At 37.0% G+C, this 19,937-nt stretch overlaps 1 protein-coding gene across 1 annotated transcript in view; it reads left to right on the forward strand.

Annotated features, from left to right (window-relative positions):
* Window positions 1–19,937, forward strand: part of scaf8 (SR-related CTD-associated factor 8) — a 51,162-nt gene that overhangs the window by 21,567 nt on the left and 9,658 nt on the right. Inside the window, exons 3-10 of the mRNA XM_048190577.1 lie at window positions 14,635–14,679; window positions 15,301–15,462; window positions 15,563–15,719; window positions 18,280–18,407; window positions 18,486–18,662; window positions 18,746–18,825; window positions 18,913–19,033; window positions 19,129–19,260. Coding sequence (XP_048046534.1) covers window positions 14,635–14,679; window positions 15,301–15,462; window positions 15,563–15,719; window positions 18,280–18,407; window positions 18,486–18,662; window positions 18,746–18,825; window positions 18,913–19,033; window positions 19,129–19,260 — 1,002 coding nt within the window. The remainder of the gene's footprint in view (window positions 1–14,634; window positions 14,680–15,300; window positions 15,463–15,562; window positions 15,720–18,279; window positions 18,408–18,485; window positions 18,663–18,745; window positions 18,826–18,912; window positions 19,034–19,128; window positions 19,261–19,937) is intronic.

Raw genomic sequence — 19,937 nt, forward strand, 5'->3', positions numbered from 1 at the left:
TTTTTGCGTACATATGGCCTTTATTATGAAATTATGATACAAACGGTAGACAGTTTAGAGGTCTAGATGTTATAGCTGTAGATATATTTACACAGTTTAACTGATGGTAACAGCAAGTATTAAGTATGTCATTGAATCATTTATTCAACTGATTAATTCAAAAACACAATTCATTCAGTAATGAAACACTGAGTTTGAAGATGCACAATGACTTGTATGAATGAGCAAGTAACATTAGATGTATCTGTCTGCATTTCACATTACATTAAGCATTTCATATCTAAGTGTTCAGTAGTGTAAGTGTTCAAGTGTTTCATATATGTGTGAGTGAAGTTTGATTTTAACCGTTCACTGTGCCTCATAGTATAACCTTTTACTTAGGCTTGTCACAGTACTAAAATTCCAGCAGTCCATATACTTGGTACCAGATTCGGTACCATGGCAAAAACTCTTGGAACTATTTTACTATTTTAAAATAAAAATAAGTTAAATTAGGTTATTATATATGACGAATAAAATGAGTAAATAATGCATTTAAACTGCATGTAGCCTTCAAATGTTTATAAGTAAACCTTGTTTATAAAAAGATGGTGAAAAATTGGTAACAAAATGAAGGAAAAGAAACTCACATGACATAGAACAAGTGGCAGGTCTATTAGTTAGCATTTACACTCTTTGGGTCCTATCATGCACCCGGTGCAATGCGACTTCAGGCACGACTCAAGTGTTTTTTGCTGGTTTTAGCCCGACGCGGTTGTCATTTTCACGTCCTGCGCCATGTTGTTTAAATAGCAAAGGCACTTGTGCCCATCTGTTTGTTGGTGTGTTGCTATTTTGAGGCAACTGAAAACAACTGCACCATTGACCAACTGAAACCTGGTCTAAAGTCAATGGCACAATGCTTTTTTTTTTACATTTTAAAGAGTGCGTTAGTAATATGCACCTATAGGCGGGTACACAATGTGCGTACACTCTGCTTATTACACACACACACACACACACACACACACACACACACACACACACACACACACACACACACACGGGCGCGCAGCAACACACAAACATGCCAAATATTAAAAATAAAAGGATTACAATGTAAAAGATTATGCCATGTCATTGCATGTATCAGAATTACCTATTTGCAGTAATGACGAATGGAATTGGTTAATTATTTGACCAATCAGTACACACATGTATTTAAACTGACTCGTCAGGTTGAGGGTGTCTATATTCCGCCATGTAAATGGCGAATCCGCAATAGTGCAAGCACACCTGGCTTTTAAAAGGAAAGGGAGATGAGACGCTGATTGGTTTATTGCACGTTACACCCAAAACACACCCATGACTCAAGAGACTAGGTACAACCCTTTTAGACCATATTTTTCCCATCATTAAACTAGCAGAAGTGGATTCGGACACACCCTAATAAGTGCATCTGCGCCATGCACTTCAGACCATGTGCTTAGTAGTGGTTAAACAGATCGTTTTTGATCCATGATCCGTACTGACCAAGCCCCACGGTTCGGCACGCATGTGATTCGCAGATCAATTGCAAGTTTAACCGCAATATGGTGAATGGTTATCATTTGCACGTGTTTTGTCTTGCTAGTTTACATTCCAGTGCTACAAGAGGCAAAAGAGGATTTAATTCGGTATTGCACGCCATCGGTGCGCACACAGATGCACATACATATAAGGCTCACGCGCGCACACAGAAAGAGAGAGGCGCGTTTCAGATAGCTTGCTCCAAATTAAACTCCAAATTGATTTCTCTTTCGCGTCCTCAATGCACTTGGATGGACACATACACACATTATGTCAGTCAAAATACCCCTCTCGGCAAGTTTTCTCGTAAACGCATTCGGTTATGTCTTAAATGAATAAGGTGAGAATTCGGATGTGCATCTATCGGATGTGTGCGTGCATGGGGTCTCTTAAAGTGATAGAAACCTATAATACCTGCTGTTGTTGGTCATGTAAATCAAACAACAAAACACAGCTTTAACAAAAATCTATATTAAATTTATATAGTGAACAGTGTCATTTTACATTACATTTCTGTACACAAAGATTAATACTACAGTTAGACTTTATACTTGTAACTTTATGATGTATTTATCTATGCTTGTAATTGGTGTACAGTATTTGTTCTTTTTACAGTCTGTTCACTTGCCTTTAATAATGTATTAGTTAGGCTAGTAGTTTCTGCTGTGGTATCAGAGTAGTTTAAGTGGGCTAAGTAATAAATGCAAAGTTACCCCCCCCCCCCCCTTTTTTGTACTGATCCAAAAAATTATCCGATCCGTGACTGAACCGACTTAATCCGAAACGTGAGTTTTGTGATCTGTTGAACCACTAGTGCTTAGATTAAAATATTGCACAGATCTACTTTGACATAGTCAGATGCACATTTAAATATTTTTGAAAACAAAACTTTCATTCAAATTGTGTATGTAAAATAATGAAAGGTTTTGCAAGCAAAGCATGGGGTGAATGAAAACTCTAGTGTTTTAAGCGATGTCCAGCAGATTCTGACTTACTTAAGACTAGGGATGCACCGATACCATTTTTTTTTTTTAAGTACGAGTACCGATATATATATTTTTTCTGGTACCCACTGATACCGATGCCTATATATTTATTAATTTTTCTCTTTTTTTGCCTATACATTTATAATTTTTTTTTTTTTCTGTCAAACAATGAATGTTGGACAGCTTCTTTATTATTACTGTAATGAAAAAGTACTAATTATGTGCTTGTCACAAACTTAAAGAACAAAAAATTTAGTGTCCATTAACCTTAAAAGGGCATAATTACCAATCTATATAATTGTTGTTATATAAAAAGAAATTTACAAACAAATGAAAAACAATACAACAAATACTATAGAGATACAAATTAAATAAACTTGTTTTTCAGATACAGTAGGTTTATATACCATGTATACATTTATTTAACATCTATTGATGTTTTATTAACATTAATGACAAATATAGGCTATGGTCCCTTTAAGACCGAATCCATGGATACTGACACATATCCTGTTTTCACCCAAATGTTTACGTCCACTTAAGCCATAACCGACTGTTTTACATTTACGTGAGATACTCCACATGATGGACATTTTGACAACTATGTGTGCATTTGACCATTCAGGCGCAAGGAGACTGATCGCTGTCTGAGAGAACTGAGATCATGCACAAGAAAGAGAGAGCACAAACAAACGTGCTCACGCTTGTAGAGAGAGAAGACTAAAAGGCTAATATGCCATGTAAAGATGATGCTTGTAAAATGAAAACTGATAAGCTAGACGTAAATCGTATTCAATCTTTTTTTGGCAAAAATGATGGAAAGATTTGTGACTAGGTTCTCACCATCATGTCATTCCAACCCCATAAGGCTTTAGTTTAATGAAACCTGAGGGATTTCTAACCCTTCATTGAAAGTCCACCAAAACCTTTACAATCTCTTTGATATATGCTAACCTTTAAAGGGATCATAAATTGCATTTTTTATGTTTCCTGTGGTGTACTTATAATGTTAGCATGATTTTTTTTACATCAAAAATTGTCATAATTTAGAAATAAAGGGCCATTTTCTACCCTGATTTTAGCCCTCTGATTTGAACGCTCTGTTGGGAGGGCCATGTCTGCTGTGAGACTTAAATGTAAATGTCCACTGCTGTGATTGGTTAATGTCTTGTGTATGAATTAAGTATTACATTTGGAACTCTTTTAAAAACTTTTACTCTGTTTTTACTATTACAGCTGTCAAGATAAGTATTGATTCTAGCATTTATATTTAGATCTTCTCCCGTCGCATGATCGATGGCAGTGATGAGCATCGTAGCCGATTTGACTGTTGAACGTATGGATGCATGATCATGATCTCAACTTGAATTCAGAACTTCTACTAGCCAAAACAAAAATAACAGAAATAAACCAGATTATCAAAGTCATAGCTTAGATTAAATATATTTTATTATTTTGATTCTGAATAATTGTATTGCTTTCAGCTCAGTCAATCTGCAGTCCATCAAACAGTCAATCAGTGTTTGCAGATAGCATTCAAATAAAATAAAAACTAATTTCTCTATGACTTCTTTTATAAAGACACTAGGGCGCTGTTTGCCTAAAAATCTTGGAAATGCGGCATTATGAGAACGGGTTAGAAAAAGTGTCCTCTAAGTGTCTCCTGGGGCTCTGGCAGAGCGGTAACCTAAGCGTTGCGCTGCAGACATCTCACAGGCAGGATTATTGCACACCGGACACAGCAGTCTGACAGTGAATCTGATCACAATACAGGCAAAAGTTAACTTCAAGAATGAACAGTGACGTCAGTGAGTTTGAATTAAGTTATTTGAAAAACAGCGTAAACTGCTTCGTATTTTTCTATATGAAGAATATTTTTCAAGCCACAAAAACAAACCTGTTAAAATGCACACTACACAATCTCCTAGGTTGAAGTCAGTATGTACATAAATTTGTTCTAATTGGGCACTGCTGGTGTGCTTACGGTCATAGAAAAAAATGTGTTGGAGTTTTAAATGTATTTTTCTCTCTGTGCGACCCTCTTTACACATTGTTTTGCTTATCCTTGAGGCTTTTTTTAGGGGATGGGCTCTGACAGTGATGCCATGCAAATTGATAGAACATAATGTATGAATCATAACCTGCCAAATTGGTTAGTGTGTTTATATGCGTTTAGGGCTGCAAATGTCAATTATTTTGATAATCGATTAATCTGTTTTTCTGATTAATCCGGTGAAAAATCTAAAAATTTTACTTTTTTTTTTTTTTTTTTTTTGATTAAAATTAATGTTATTCCACATCCTACCTAATCCGGTCCTCTAAACAATGTGTAATATAAAGCCTAAGAAAACACATATAGTGAGTTTATCTATGTAGGCTATGTTGTAGGCATCATCAGCTAAAAAAAACAAACAAACAAAAAAAAAAAAACAATACCTTCTAAACCTAAAAACAATGGATTGCTTTCTATTTTAAAGCAGAAATTAAAATGATTAAATTAATGATGATAAACAAAAACAAGATCGCAAAATGTTGTGCTTTGTATGAGGAACACACACAGTGACGTTCATATAAAATTGCGATTCCACTTATTGATTTCTGTGTGCGCATTTTAATGTGGTTTTAAACCATCCAAGCACAAGAGAACTCAATTCAGCACCTGCTTGCTGTTTCTGTGCGGGGCACATCTAGAGCACGCACAAAAAGCCGCCTCTCATATAGTGCATTAATGCTGAATTTCACAGCATCTTGTGCTTGAACGGACAAGTACACACAAAATATCGTTGTAATCACAGGTAGTTATGCCTTAAGAGAACGTAAACAGTTGAGAAAGAAAACGCATGTGTAACAGTATATTGGATCCGTGCATTAGGGCTTAAAGGCAGGGTAGGTGATTGGCTTCAAAAACATTTTTTGTTATGCTGGTTGAAAGTCTCTTCACATCCTGATAGCAATCACTAAGTTATGTGGTCTAAATGTGTATATATATGTATTTATGTTGTCTGTGGAAGGCATAGGACCATAAAATGTTTGTCCAATCATATCCCTCGGTCAGAGGGATACGATAGGATGTCTTCTCTGCCTATCTACCTGCCTATCTATCATATGTTTTTACATACCCTCGCACACCCAGACTATCATACGTCATCAGTGCGATTCATGCTATACAGAGTTAAGATAGATGCCAGTCACGAGTACTGCAACCAAAACAGCAGCCATGATTTACAGTTCCTCCTGAACCAAAACGAGCTTATGCTGCGTTCACGCCATAACTACTGTAATTTGGAAGAGATGGAAAACTTGGCTTTGCAGACACTCTGGAGGGAGGGTAGGATCTTATGCTTTCAAAACTAGCTCGCTATTGGTAGTCTCTCCGAAAATGACCTATCCTGCCTTTAAAGTGACAGCAGCCTAATAAACCTGCTGCTCGGTGTCATTTCTGTTAATCAAAGACCAAAAGAAAAAGATCACTCGCTGATCTTGACTGAATAACTTTTGTAACTTTAATAAGGATTAATCTATATTTTATTTATAAAAACAAAAACTATGCAGTGGTTTTACATTTGATTTCAATTTCTTGAAACTTTAAGTTGTTTCTATTTGTGCTATTGCTAATTTGCTTATTTGTTCTTATTGTATTACTGACTAATGTTGTGAAAAGTACCACGTTGGTACTGAAATTTTAAAAATGGGACGCATTGAGCTAGGGCTGTGTATTGCTAAGAATCTGATGATACGATACGCATCACGATACAGGGGTTACGATACGATATATTGTGATATATTGCGATTCTGTGAGAAAGGCGATATATTGTGATATTTCTTTTTTTTTTTTTTTTTTAGAAAGAGGATCTAATTTTAGGGAAAAAAACTCCATAAAGAACACCACCATATGCATAAAACCTGACAAAAAACTTTATTTTATTTTAATAAAAAGACAGTATCATTTGTATTTATATTTATATTCACTTTTGTGCAGTCTTAAGTAAAGGGAAAATAGTAAAGTGACTGCAGTATTCTTTAGGTGTGTGTTTTAAAGATTCACATTATAGCAGTTTTTAATTTCTAAAGTATTTAACAACTGAAAGTCAAAGTCCATTCCATGACTGTTTTTTCATATTTAATACTGTAGCTGCTTGTTTTAAAGCAGTCTGTTGTATAAAGTGCTTTTTAAATAAACGTGTCTTCACTGAAGTGCTGAACAGAGCTAGTGCAAACATATCCACATCGCTATGATCAGATGCTTTCTTTCTAATGCCACCGCTGTCATTTTTATTTTTTATTTTGTTATTGAGAGAAAAGTGTGCAGTAAATATTACATATTCTATCGAACGCCTCTCTCAGCAGTGTGGATGGTGTCGGGATGTAAGTGAACTCTCAGATTCAATGTGTTTCAAGAGTTTTGGATTTTAACATGGCCTATTTTGCAAACAACATGACTCTTGATGATCTCCTTAGTGGTTTCTTTAAAGTTGAAGCCAAAATGAGTCCACACTTCAGCTCTGTACACCGCGGCGGGAGCTGGGTTTGCTAATGCTAGCGATGCACGATGACCTTGCTCTTTTGTTCGCTTCAGTTTACGTTCTGAGATAAACCCATCTGGCGGTTGGGTTTAAACCAAACACAAAGCCACGAATCTTGGATTTAAATAAATAAATAAATAAATTTTGATACAGCGTTTTTGAGAATTGATACGGTATCGCCAAACATATTGCGATATTCACTTGTATCGATATTTTCTTACACCCCTACTTTGAGTGCTGTTGAGCAGATTCGTAAACACCTCTGATTGGCCATTGTGTTTACGTTCATCAAATATGTCTGTGATTGGCTGCGATGACCAACACTTCAAAAACATGTTGTAAATAGACATCAATGATGCTCTTCACCGAGCGCTTACACAGATACACAGGGGAGCATTGAAAGCAGGCATGTATGAGCGGACCAGTCTGCTCATAGAAGCCTGCTTTCAAATGCTCCCGTGAGTATCTGTGTAAGTGCTTGTTGAAGAGCATCATTGATCAACGTTCCCGTGTTGAGCACGTAATCACAATGGCCAATCAGAGGTGTTTATGAATCCACTCAACAGTACTCAAAGCGTCACATTTTTAAAATTTCAGTACTGACTTGGTATCGAAGTCAGTGCTTTTGACAACACTATTACTGTTTAGTTTAGTTTATTAGTAGTTCTTTAGGCTGCTGGTTTTTGTTCATGGTATTCAGCTGTAGCAGAATGTTTTGCAAAACGACACAGAATAAATGTTTATGTTTGACTTTTTTTACCATATTTAAATCAAAACTGGGACTCGATAAGAATTGGAATCAGTTAGCAGAATTGGAATTGGAATCGAAATCACTAAAATTCAAATGATACCCAACCCTTATTAGGACCCTTTGGAAGGTTATTTTTAGTCCAGTGAATCCTGTATGTCTCTTCTTATCTCACTAATGACTCGTTTCCATTGAGCGGTACGGTTCGGTTCGGTACGGTTCAGAACGGTACACCTTGATCAGGCTTGCGTTTCCACTGCCAACAGTACCCTTACTTGATAGGCGTGGTGTAGCCGGAAAGTAGTGATCAACGTCATTCTTGCGCAAAGAAGAAAATGACACAGTAAACAACAATGGAGGACATACAGCAGATCTTGTTCTTGCTTCTCCGTTTGAGGCTGTCTGTCGCAAGACGATGGCGAGCTTTGCTTGCACACCAACATTCGGTGTTTCAGAATACCAAGTACGCAAAGTTCAGACGTCTATGCAGCAGCACCTACCAGCAAGCGGAGGAGAAAACCCGCGTAATTTAAAAACGTGAAATGTAGTTTTAAAAGTTTTGCAGGCAAGAATGTAGTCGTTTAAAGCTCAAATCTGTGGTTTATTTGTAAAGATGGCGCCTATTTGAAATTTTGATCTGACGTTGTCGGAGTTGTGAGATCCAGGCGATCACCGGGCGCTCGGTGCTAATGTACCCAGCCGAGAGCAGCTGTACGTCGCCTAGTCCTTCTGACATTCACCGCTGGCACAGATGTCTCTGTAGTGGTTAAAAATGAGATATCATCCATCTTGTATATAATGGACAATCTTTGGTCTCATGAATTTATAATTTATTCCCAGGCAAATCGTTTCGGCTGAGGGCAAAGTGAAGTTTCATAACTTTATATATTTACCGTTGTACTTGGTGCGCTGTACGTTTGACTGAATTGTTTGCTTATCTTTATTTCTTATTGTATAGATTCTCATACTTTATACTTATACTTTTATAATGGTTATTATTGATAATTAAAACTCACTTTTAACAAAAAGAGATTTTTTGTTTTGTCTTTTCATTTTATTATAGGTACATGTAGGCTACATACAGTGAAGATAATCAGAGTACATATGCACATATTGCCTGAACCACACATTAATAGGTTTCATATTAGGACTGGACGATTATGGCCTAAAATCAAAACCTCGATTGATTGAGCATTTTACCTCGATTACGATTAATGAACGATTATTTTATTTCTGATTTTTTTTTTTTCCTCATAGTTCACTGACAAGGTTTGCACTGTAAATAGCCTATGATTGACTATTAAGGTGGGATATTTTTTTTCCTGTTGAAAGAGTGATCTGACATCATAGCTCACTATCAGCAGTTATTTTATCTATGGTTTGTAACATTTCTTACAGGTTTTTGCTCGTTGTAAATCAGATAAAGATAAATTAGCACAGTACCCCAGTAGTGATTGCGTGTGTGAATTAGTCATACCGTCTCTCTATTAATTGTGAAGCTGTGGGTTGTAAATAGTTCCTTCAAAAGTAGAAAAAATAGATGCTATAACTTTTGAGTTTCTAAGCTATTTTAGTGATAAATCACAGGACAGCGCTGACAACAAGTTTCTGCGTTCCTCTGTGTGCGCGCGATCTTCACGTTTTGCGCAGCTGTTTGTATGAGTGTTCGTGCCACATGCAGCTGTGCGAGCGCGGCATAGATGTTTGTATATATCATAGACTGCGAGCGCGGTAGCTCAATATAATAATACACATCCGATCGTCTAATCGCTTGAATGTCCAAACCATAAAACAAATACAACTGACAAAGTTTAGTGAAGACGCAAGACGCAAGGCTACTGCTCGCGCGCCATCACTATGTGTTGAACCGGCGTTCACCTCTGTGTTTTGCTTTTATGCCACTGACTGGACGGGGCGGAGTCACGTGGCACACACACAGTTATGTTTTTAAGGGGAAGTATTAACAGGATTAAAAAACCGAAATAACCGACATGGGAAAATTACGTTGGTTAGAGGTTCTGAATTTCGGTTTCGATTACTTTTCGATTAATCGTCCAGCCCTATTTCATATTTTTTTAAATGAAAACAAAAAGAGGCAGTGTTGTTTTATATTTTGTTTTGTTATAGCCTAACTTACATGAAGTGAAGATAATCAAAGCACGTGTTGCCTGAACCACATTTGTGTGGCGCCTCTTCTGCTGTCATTCCCCTTGTTGCACGCGCACTCTGTCAACCAATCAATGTTCTGCACCCTTTTGGTACGGTACTGTTGTGCTTGGTACCCCAACGAAAGGGTCCCAAAAAAGTGGTACGGTACGGTTCGGAATTAGGGTACCATTCACAACTTTTGACAATGGAAACGGCAAAAATTGCGTACTGTACTGTACCGAACCGCACTGCTCAGTGGAAACGAGCCGTAACACACCAGTGGGGCCGAAGACCGAAGACTGAACTTCTCACCAAGAGTTTTACTGTGGTTACCATTTATGCACTTAGATTTCCCTGTATTTAGCTGAGAGAGAGTGAGAGAAGACTCGCTGAATCACTCACACTGTTTGTGAGATTACATCACGCAAAGTTTTCAAATTACTGGTTTGCTCTGATAATCTGTTGGGATTAATTTACTCGTCTAACTCTAACTCGTTATTATCTTGATTCTTGTGGGAATATGTAAAATTATGCAAAATATCCATATTCCTTTGCCGAAATTCAGGCCCTTCAAATAATGTTGAAGCTAGAAGTGTATCTTGAAGTGTTTCTCTCACTCAAAACAATTGGATATAAAGTTTTTAATAATGTCAAATACACAGATATGATTATGTTGAGGCACAATAAATAGCTTTCAGTAGTGGATTCATAAGATTGTATGTTTTTGGAATATTTGGAAAATGGGTTTTGATGATTTAGATTCTTCAGTTTTAACTGTATGCAGATGTTACATGCTAACCAAATGTACTGCACATTGATGCACGTTGTAGTTAGTGGAATACTGCCAATAGTTGGGCCTGTTTCATGTGTCTTAGGGAAATGTGGTGGCCTATATAACTTGTAGGGTTAGTTCACCCAAAAATGAAATTTCTGTCATTAATTACTCACCCTAGTGTTGTTCTAAACCCATGAGCCAGCATTCTGATGTAGAACCCGGAAGCGCTGCACTGTGTTTACTGTCAACAGCATAGGAGACTGACAGGGAAGTGAAGAAACTGTTGAAAAGTAGTTTTGTTTTTGCGCACAAAAAGTATTCTTGTCGCTTCATAACATTTAAGGTTGAACCACTGTAGTCACATGGATTATTTTAACAATGTCTTTAGTACCTTTTTGGACCTGGTTCTGATTAGGGAGGTCAGAAGCTCTTGGATTTCTACAAAATTATCTTAATTTGTGTTCCGAAGATGAACAAAGGTCTTTTTGGAACGAAAATGAAATTTCATTTTTGGGTGAACTAACCCTTTAAGACATTTGTATGTCCAACGTAGTGATTGTTCCTCTTTTCCCACCTAAAAAGTGTGCTTTGGGGTGGGGGTTTACTGGTTACTGTATGATGATTATAATCGGAAAAATTGCCTTGGTTGTCATGCACAGATTGCTCCTGACAGCGCTACACAAGCTCATTGTGCCATAGCAAGGATTCAAAGCGCCAAATGCAAGTAAAAATCGGCGTTGAAATTAATCACCGGGCACCCTTTTTACGAATTTTGGCAATGCGTGGTTGTGAGAATACGATATGGCTTAGTTTGATCATCAAATCAGTGTTGTCATTATATAAATAGAGTCTGACGTGCTGCATGTTTCAGGGGCATACATTCAGTGGAGCGTTCATTCATTTTCAGATTTGAGTCACAGTAAATGCTACTCTGCAAGTGCTGTGTGTTTGAGTCGCTTAGAATTTGCATTTGGGAATGCAACATGCGGCAACCATCTTCCCAAATTCGTAATGAGAATAGTTTATACAGCACGTCTCCCTGCTGTTTTCCGCCAACATAAATACTGGGGGGTGTTAAGGTTTTCCTTCTTTTTTTTTTTTTTTTGTCTGACCCATCTTCAAAGCTAATATAACTCCTGCATTTGTTTTAGGGCTGCAACTAACTATTAATTTGGTAATCAATCAATCTGCTAATTTTTTCGTTGATTAGTCAGATTTAAAACAATCTGTATTTTATTGAAAAAAGTGCTATTCCAGTATTGGCCTCCAAATGATGTGCCAACTGAAAGTTATAAAAAAAATTACAGGTGCAAATAAAAACAGGTTTAAATTGTTTGAATCAGAGTTTTAAAATTGATAGACAAATGGAAGTGCTGACTGTTAAGTGGTAGAATGTAAAAAATGTAGTATTTGACTTGTTTATTACAGTAATCCCTTTAGTTACTTCTCTGCGGCATCTCGTGCACGTATAAACCAGGCATGTGCATGATATGAGCACACAGAACAGTATCCGCGCTCCCACAAGCTTGTGTCTGTGACAAGCTCTCTCTCAACCCTCTCTACACTCTTGCATATGCTGGCGCTCGGTCTGTGAAATGTAACGGAGACTTGCTTGCTGTTAGGATGAGCCTTTATGCAAAATGGATTTTTTTTACATTTACACAGACGGAAATTTGTTACTATTGTAAAATTGAGACGGTCTGAATGACAATGCAAATCCACTCTGTCAGTAGGTGGCACATAGTCAGTTCCCTTCAGAGAACCCCCACCCCCAATTCAATAATTATATTTTTCTTCCAATATTTCCAGCATCTTGAACGGTGAGCTTGCTGTGCCTGATACAGTATTTTCTGTGCTCTCCTCCTCTTTGCGTCCGTCTTCAGCATGTCTCTACTCTGGCATGTTAACATACTTTTTACAGACATTGTAATTTCCACACATATGACATTTTGGGAAATGAACAGAACAGAGATCGGACAAAATAAAACAAACAAAAAAAACAGCCAGTTGCTGGTTGTGTGTTTGGAGCAAAAACAGTCCATTTCCAATTGATGACTACAACCTACACAAAGTTCACTATTAGATAAAAATTAACTATGCACTGATTTCACATCTATGAAGCGATTTAGTGGTAGAAGTTTAAAAACTGCAAAATGTAAACATTGTAAACCAGTCATTATGCTACACAGATTAACAATGGGACTGCATTTTCGTGCTCTCAGTGTCTCTGGGATGGTTTTCAGGTAATGGAAATGGTTTGTTGTGTTTCACACCTTGGTTTGAACCGACAGACCTAAAACCTAAACCTAAAAGTGTTAGGTCCGAGTCCACTTTGTCGAGTCCAAGTCCTTAACCAAATTAGATTCAGTGGGAGATCTTATCTTAATTTATGTTTATTACTTTATTAATTTATATCTTTCATGTTACACATGATGTGGACTTGACTATACTTAGAAAAATTGTCAGTGTCAAGTTCAAGTACAAGAATGCATCCAAAGTCCAAGTTCATTCATAATTTTATTTGAGTCCAGACTTGATTCTGAGTCAGGTATCAAGTACCCCAACCCGAACGACGACATATTTTGCACACTGTGGGCCGGTTCCCACACACGTTTGACCGTTGTGCTTTTGTCTTTTGAAGCATCTCGTGCTGGGCATGCGGTTCCAAAAACACGCCACTCAAGTTAAAAGTTAGAGTTTAACTAAACAAAAAACATTTTTTTTTTTTTTTCTATTGACCTTCATCTCCAATTTTAACCACATCCATATAATTGTCGTTTATGTGTTTCTTTGCCCTAGCCAGATCTCTGCAGACTGGCTGGCTATTGTCGGTTTATTTCTGCTGTGTAATACACTGGTAGGGTAATCCATATCGATTAATAATGTTCTGAACTTATCATCAACATAAATTGTCACGACCTCAATATGATGTCTTTTATCATCATCCCTAGTTGCCTTACCTGCCATCTTGTCCATTTTTTTTTTTTAAATCAGGCCAGCTTTTCGGCCCAATATACTTCCCTCTCTCAAATCTTCAACTGTAAAGTGCATAAAATGTTCACCTAATATTACAAAACGATGTAGAATAGTATAAATGCATGAGTCAGAGACCTTTATATGTTAAAAACATTATCTTTATACTGTGAAATGTCCTGCGTTACATGCTAAAATTAATCTAAAACTACTTTTATATAGCATTTATCTCATTGTATTTGAATTATTTTCATGACCTATTAATTGAGATTATATGGAACATTTGCTCTTTTAAAAATGTGGTAACACTTTATTTTAGGGTCTTTTATCTAGTTGCTTATTAGCATGCATATTACTAGGATATTGGCTATTTGAGTACTTATTAAGCACATATTAATGCCTTATTCTGCATGATCTTATTCTACATCCCTTAATCCTACCCAATACCTAAACTTAACAACTACCTTACTAATTATTAATAAGCAGTAAATTTACTGAGGGAAAAGTCATAGTTAATAGTTTATATGTGTTCCCTATACTAAAGTGTTACCAAAAATGTATTCATCACACCAGTGATAAATGAACTAGTGAAATCAAAATGTTGTATAGAAGTGGTAAAAGCATCTAAAACATGTTTTCCCTAAAGCATACGTTGAAAAAACAATCTTCATGGTCCACTTATGTTTGTCAGCTAACCCATATCGAATAGATGTAGTTGCGGAAACACAGTTTGAGAATTTGTTTCCATTGAATACATGTGACTTAAGTCACAGATACTGAAGCACATATGTTTGTTAATGTCCTTTCTCACATGTCCAGCTCTGGGTCTTTATTTGTTTATGTGAAGTGATGTGAATTGATCAATTAATGCATATGTGTGTCTTAATCTTAATATTAAAGGTTGAGCTTCTCTCTTTTTGTGATCTTTTTCAGTTCTACAAACATGTGGTCCAAAGTGTGGAGAAATTCATTCAAAAGGTTAGTTCTTATTGTCTTGCTAATGTGAAATAAATGAATAGATATTCTGAGTTTCTACAGAGTTTGGAAAATGCCTAGAGGGAGCTCAAGTGTGCCCAAAATGTAATATTTATGAAAATAAAAAATTACATGTCCTACATGAAAATGAAAGATTAATTAATAGTGTTAAAACTTTAACCTGCTAATGCGTGAATTATTTAATCATACATGAAAATACCTTCATGTAATTTCCTTTGCACAATTTTCAAGTATTATTTGTGCAGAAAACTCTTCACCATTTGAATCCAGAATGTCACTATGTCTTACTAAAAGTATCTTACAAAAGCTTAACTTGCCAACAAAAGGGCACCAATGACTTTTATAGCATTAAATGAGATATTCATAAATCCATGTATATGTCAGCCTTGTGTGAAAATGCCTTTTGCACATCCAGTAGCTTGCTTACAACATTGCGAGCACAGTACAGCTTTTGATTCACAAAAAGAGCTTCCAAACTCAGAGCTTTGTGTGATTTATCCTTGTAAATTATAAAAAAATATATATAATATGTGTGTATTTGGAGCCTGGACCCTTTGCACGCTTTTCCATTGTTCATTACTTCTTGCACTTTTGTGTTTGTAGTGCAAGCCTGAGTACAAAGTCCCTGGTCTGTATGTCATCGACTCCATTGTACGGCAGTCTCGTCACCAGTTTGGTCAAGAGAAAGATGTTTTCGCTCCACGCTTTAGTAAGAACATCATTAGCACGTTCCAGAACCTCTACCGCTGCCCGACAGATGACAAGGTGCGTTATTTTTGTCACGTCACTGTAAGCAGATGATGAAGCTCTTGTCTAGGCTGTTTTCCCTTTTGCTTATTTCCCAGTTTCGATGTTTGCATTGCAGAGCAAGATTGTCCGTGTACTCAATCTGTGGCAGAAAAACAGTGTCTTTAAGAGTGACATCATCCAGCCTCTACTGGATATGGCAGCAGGGCTCCCACCCCCCAGTGTCACGCCCGTCTCTGCCAGCAGTGCTGTACCTGTCAACAGCACTACTCCCGGTAAATTATACACCATGCATGCATAATACACAATAATGCATCCTCTCCTCTGTGAAACAATGCACTGCAGTGCCAACAGTTTTTATATTCAGAGAAATCAGTTGCACTGACTAGAGTCGAAATATGCAGGGACTCTTTGGTGCAGTCATAATGCCACCCTCCCTACTCATTTACCCACCCTTCTACTGTTTTTTTTCCAAGCACATTTCTACTAATTCCAAACCACATCAATCTTAATAACTACTATTAATTTTGTATTTAATCAGGCTGGTAATGAAAAACGCCTTTATATTCAGGCGTTCATAGTTATTAGGCAGGTTTTCTTTTACAGGTAAAAAGAGCCAAAAAAGAGATTTAACTCAGACTGAAAAGTCAAAAATTATTAAATTCTCATGAGAAGGGTGCAATACTATTGCAATACTAGAAAATGCAAAGTTGAAGCATGACCAATGGACAGCAAAAAGCTTATTGGGTCAGCAGGGTAAAGAAAAGACACATGTGGGTACTGTAAACCATCAGGGTAAGAAAAGACACATGTGAACTGTAAACCATCAGGAACCCTTTAGTCTCCAGCGCCACCATTTTCCAGAACTGCAAACTACCTGGAGTCTCCAGAAGTGCAATGTGTCAGGATCTATGAGACTGAGGTTAGGTAAAAAATCCTAAAAAATGACCCCCACTTAATAAGAATCACAAGCTGAAGTGTTGTAAAATACATGAATACTGTTTTTTTTAAATAGGTTTTATAGACAGATTGAGTGACTCTTGAAGGACCAGCACCACATCCTCTTGTACCACTGTTTTAAGAATATATCTTCCAGAATCTGGCAGTAAGGTGTGGGAGTTCATTTTTAGTCCATCTCCTGTCCTGAAAAGTCTGTCTTGCAGATATGGAATAAAAATGACCTCCCAAAACTTGCTGCCTTAATTAATTCTTAATTATTTTGCAGTTCACATGTCTTTTCTTCTCCACCTGTTTGTATATGACCCTGCTGACAAAATAAGCTTTTTGCTGTCCACTGGTCATGCTTTAACTTTGCGATTTCTAGTATTGCATCCTTCTCATGAGCATTTAATAATTTTAGTTAAAGTTAAATTTCTTTTTTGGCTCATATTGCCTGTAAAAGAAAATTTGCCTAATAATTATGCACACCTGAATATAAGTGTGGTGTTTTTCATTTCCAGCCTTCATGAACAATTATATGTCATTTATAAATGATTAAATACAAAATTAATAGTAATTGGTAAAATGTGCCTGAGAAAAATATATGATCAGAAAATCAACTTGCCTAAAAATTCTGCACACAATGTAATACTAGCCTAACTAACATAAGTAAAAAAATAAAATAAATAAATAAATAAAAACTCAAGCTGACTGAAGTAAACAGTAAGTGATAAAATAAGAACAAAGAAACTAATTACAAGTAATAGAAAACTACAGAAGAAAAGACAAATGAAATATACCTACCTTAAATGCACTAGAAATCAGAAATACCACATAGTAATCAAATGTGCAGGAAAAAAAACACTGCATCGTCTTCACTGTGTAAATCTGGTATTAGGGATATCCCAAGGATCGGTATCAGGCCAATTAAGCATTTTTTAACTGATCAGAATTGGCTATCATCTGTTGCCGTCCACTCTGCTGAGAACGACGTTTAGATGAATATGTAAATATGTGATGCACACTTTCAATAACAAAATAAACAACAAAATAGAGAAAACAGCAAGTATTTTTTAATAAAGCATAAGAAAAGCATCTGATCATCATAGCAACGTGGGTATGTTTGTACGAGCTCCGCAATTCGGCACACTAGTAAAGTCACGTCACGTTTATTTATAAAGCACGTTTATACAGTAGATTGCTTAAAATCAAGCAGCTTTACCATATTAAACATGAAAACGTGTCAGTTTCTCGTTTCATCAGAAGTACAGAAGTACATTTTTTGACACAATATACAACATTTTCTACTATAAAGCAGCTCTCCAGTGTGTCCATGTTTTCACTCATGAACGCCTGACCTCCACGTACTCACAGGAGAAATAAACCAATTATTACGGACTAATGGTAGTACAAGGGTTGTTACCAGCCGAAACAATCTTTTCCAGAAGTTTATTTTAAAATGCCAAGTTTAGCAAATCAAAATAGAGCTGTCAGATGAATTGCCCAAATTGTTAATCTGGCTCAGTAGACATGACATTAATACAATTTTTTTTTGCTAATATGTCCATCCTTTAATGAAATATATCTGTTTGCACTAGTATAACATTTGAGGGATTAAAGATGGGCTGAATGTTCATAGGCAACCAATCATCCTCTGCTCCACAACCGTACATGCACGTGTCCTTATTGTGTTTATATACCGTGTACCCCTTTTTCAGTATGTCAACACTTCAATCACATAAGGTTGCCCTACCACTCAAAAAGCTGTTAGCATCATCTAGTTTATGCTGACACCTTGAGGCAAAAATTGAGCATGACAGTTTGTTTAAAAGTCATGTCATTCTATGTTCACCTGTGACTGCACAAATATACATCATTTTCTCCTTCTTCGTAAAGGAACTCCTGCAACTCCAGCCACTCCAGCCAACATAGTGCAGAGTCTCCCGGACTGGGCGTCTCAGATCTCCAACACGGACACAGTGGCAGCGGTTGCCCAGATCTTACAAAGTCCTCAGGGCCAGCAGGTCAGACTTCTCATCCACTGAAATCTCTGTTCTCTGCACAGCTGTATTTCTGACAGGTGTGTATGTGTGTGTTTGTAGTTGCAGCAGCTGGTTCAGAGCCTGCAGATGCAGCAGCAGAAGCCTCAGCCATCTCTGCTGCAGGCGCTGGATGCAGGTTTGGTGGTGCAGCTGCAGGCCCTGACCGCACAGCTCACTGCGGCCGCAGCAGCCAACACGCTTAACCCACTGGAACAGAGGGTTTCCTCCTTTAACAAGGTCAGAGACTTGGTTTAACCCTTGCATAACAATATCCATTGTGAAGTATCTCTTCTCTTATTGGCCGTTTTGTGGTGTTGTAGAAGCTGTTGGGTCAGTTCGATTTCGGGAATGAGTCGGAACACAGCGAGGATTCCAAGAAAGATTCTACGTCATCTCAGTTGTATGTTCTTCGTATGCTATTTAAAAAAAAAAAAGCTGTTTCTTGTGGTGTTTATTTTTTAAGTCATGTCCTTACTGTCTCTCTCAGACCTGTGGTGTCAGATTCCATCAATAGCTCAATATTTCATCAGCTGGCGGAGCATCTTCAGCAGCAAAACCTTGAGCAGTTTCAGAAACAGCTAATGGAGCACCAGCAGCATCAACAGAAGGTACTTAAAATCATGATTCTTTCTTTACATAATGTGTTAGAACTCTAAGTCTTTCTCATACCTTGATATTAATTAATGCACTTTACTTTTGACAGTCCATGACCATGGAGAGCCAGGATGCCATCTTTGGTCCTGAAAGTTCTGCCCCTCCTGGCCAAAGCAGTGCCCCACCACAGCTCCCAGAACAAGAAGCAAAAATGGATGACTCCATTGATAACCAACAACAAGTAAGATCAGATCTCAAGTCGTAGTTGGGAGGAACAGTCTATAGTAGTCATGTATTGGCAATAGTTTAAAGTTGGTGTCTCATTAAAACCCATTTCACACAGAGATTGCAGAAAATACATTCATTTGATTTTGCTTTATTCACACTGCCAGTGATTTTTTGTAATCTGTGCATGCGTTAACACACACATCCTGATTTGATGATAAACTAGCACTTCGGGTACTGTTCTACTAAGATGGCAAATGATCGCAGCTTCAGTGTCATCACTACGACACATCCCTTACGGCATTGGTCCTGCCTTTTAAGTAAAGCTTTATTTAAATAGCACCTTGTAAAACAGTGTTTACAAAGTGCTTTACAGAATAGAAATACCCAAAGAAAGAAAAAAACATGCATACACATTGAAATAAGATAATACATTAAATATAAATGAGACAAAAAAATTAAATACCAAGAAATAAGATAATAAAATACAACAATAAAATGAGTCAAGGAAAAGGCCTTAGTAAACAAATGTGTTTTGAGATATTTTTTATAGTGTACAGTGAGTCGATGGCTCATAGGTTGTCAGGAATAGATTTTAATAGCTTGTGACTGAAATAACTAAAGGCTGACTCACCAACTTTTAGCCATGTCTTAGGCACAACCAACAAATGACTATTTGATGTTTGGAGCAAT

Source organism: Megalobrama amblycephala, linkage group LG5 (genome assembly GCF_018812025.1).
Source record: "Megalobrama amblycephala isolate DHTTF-2021 linkage group LG5, ASM1881202v1, whole genome shotgun sequence".
Classification (NCBI taxonomy): Eukaryota; Metazoa; Chordata; class Actinopteri; order Cypriniformes; family Xenocyprididae; genus Megalobrama; species Megalobrama amblycephala.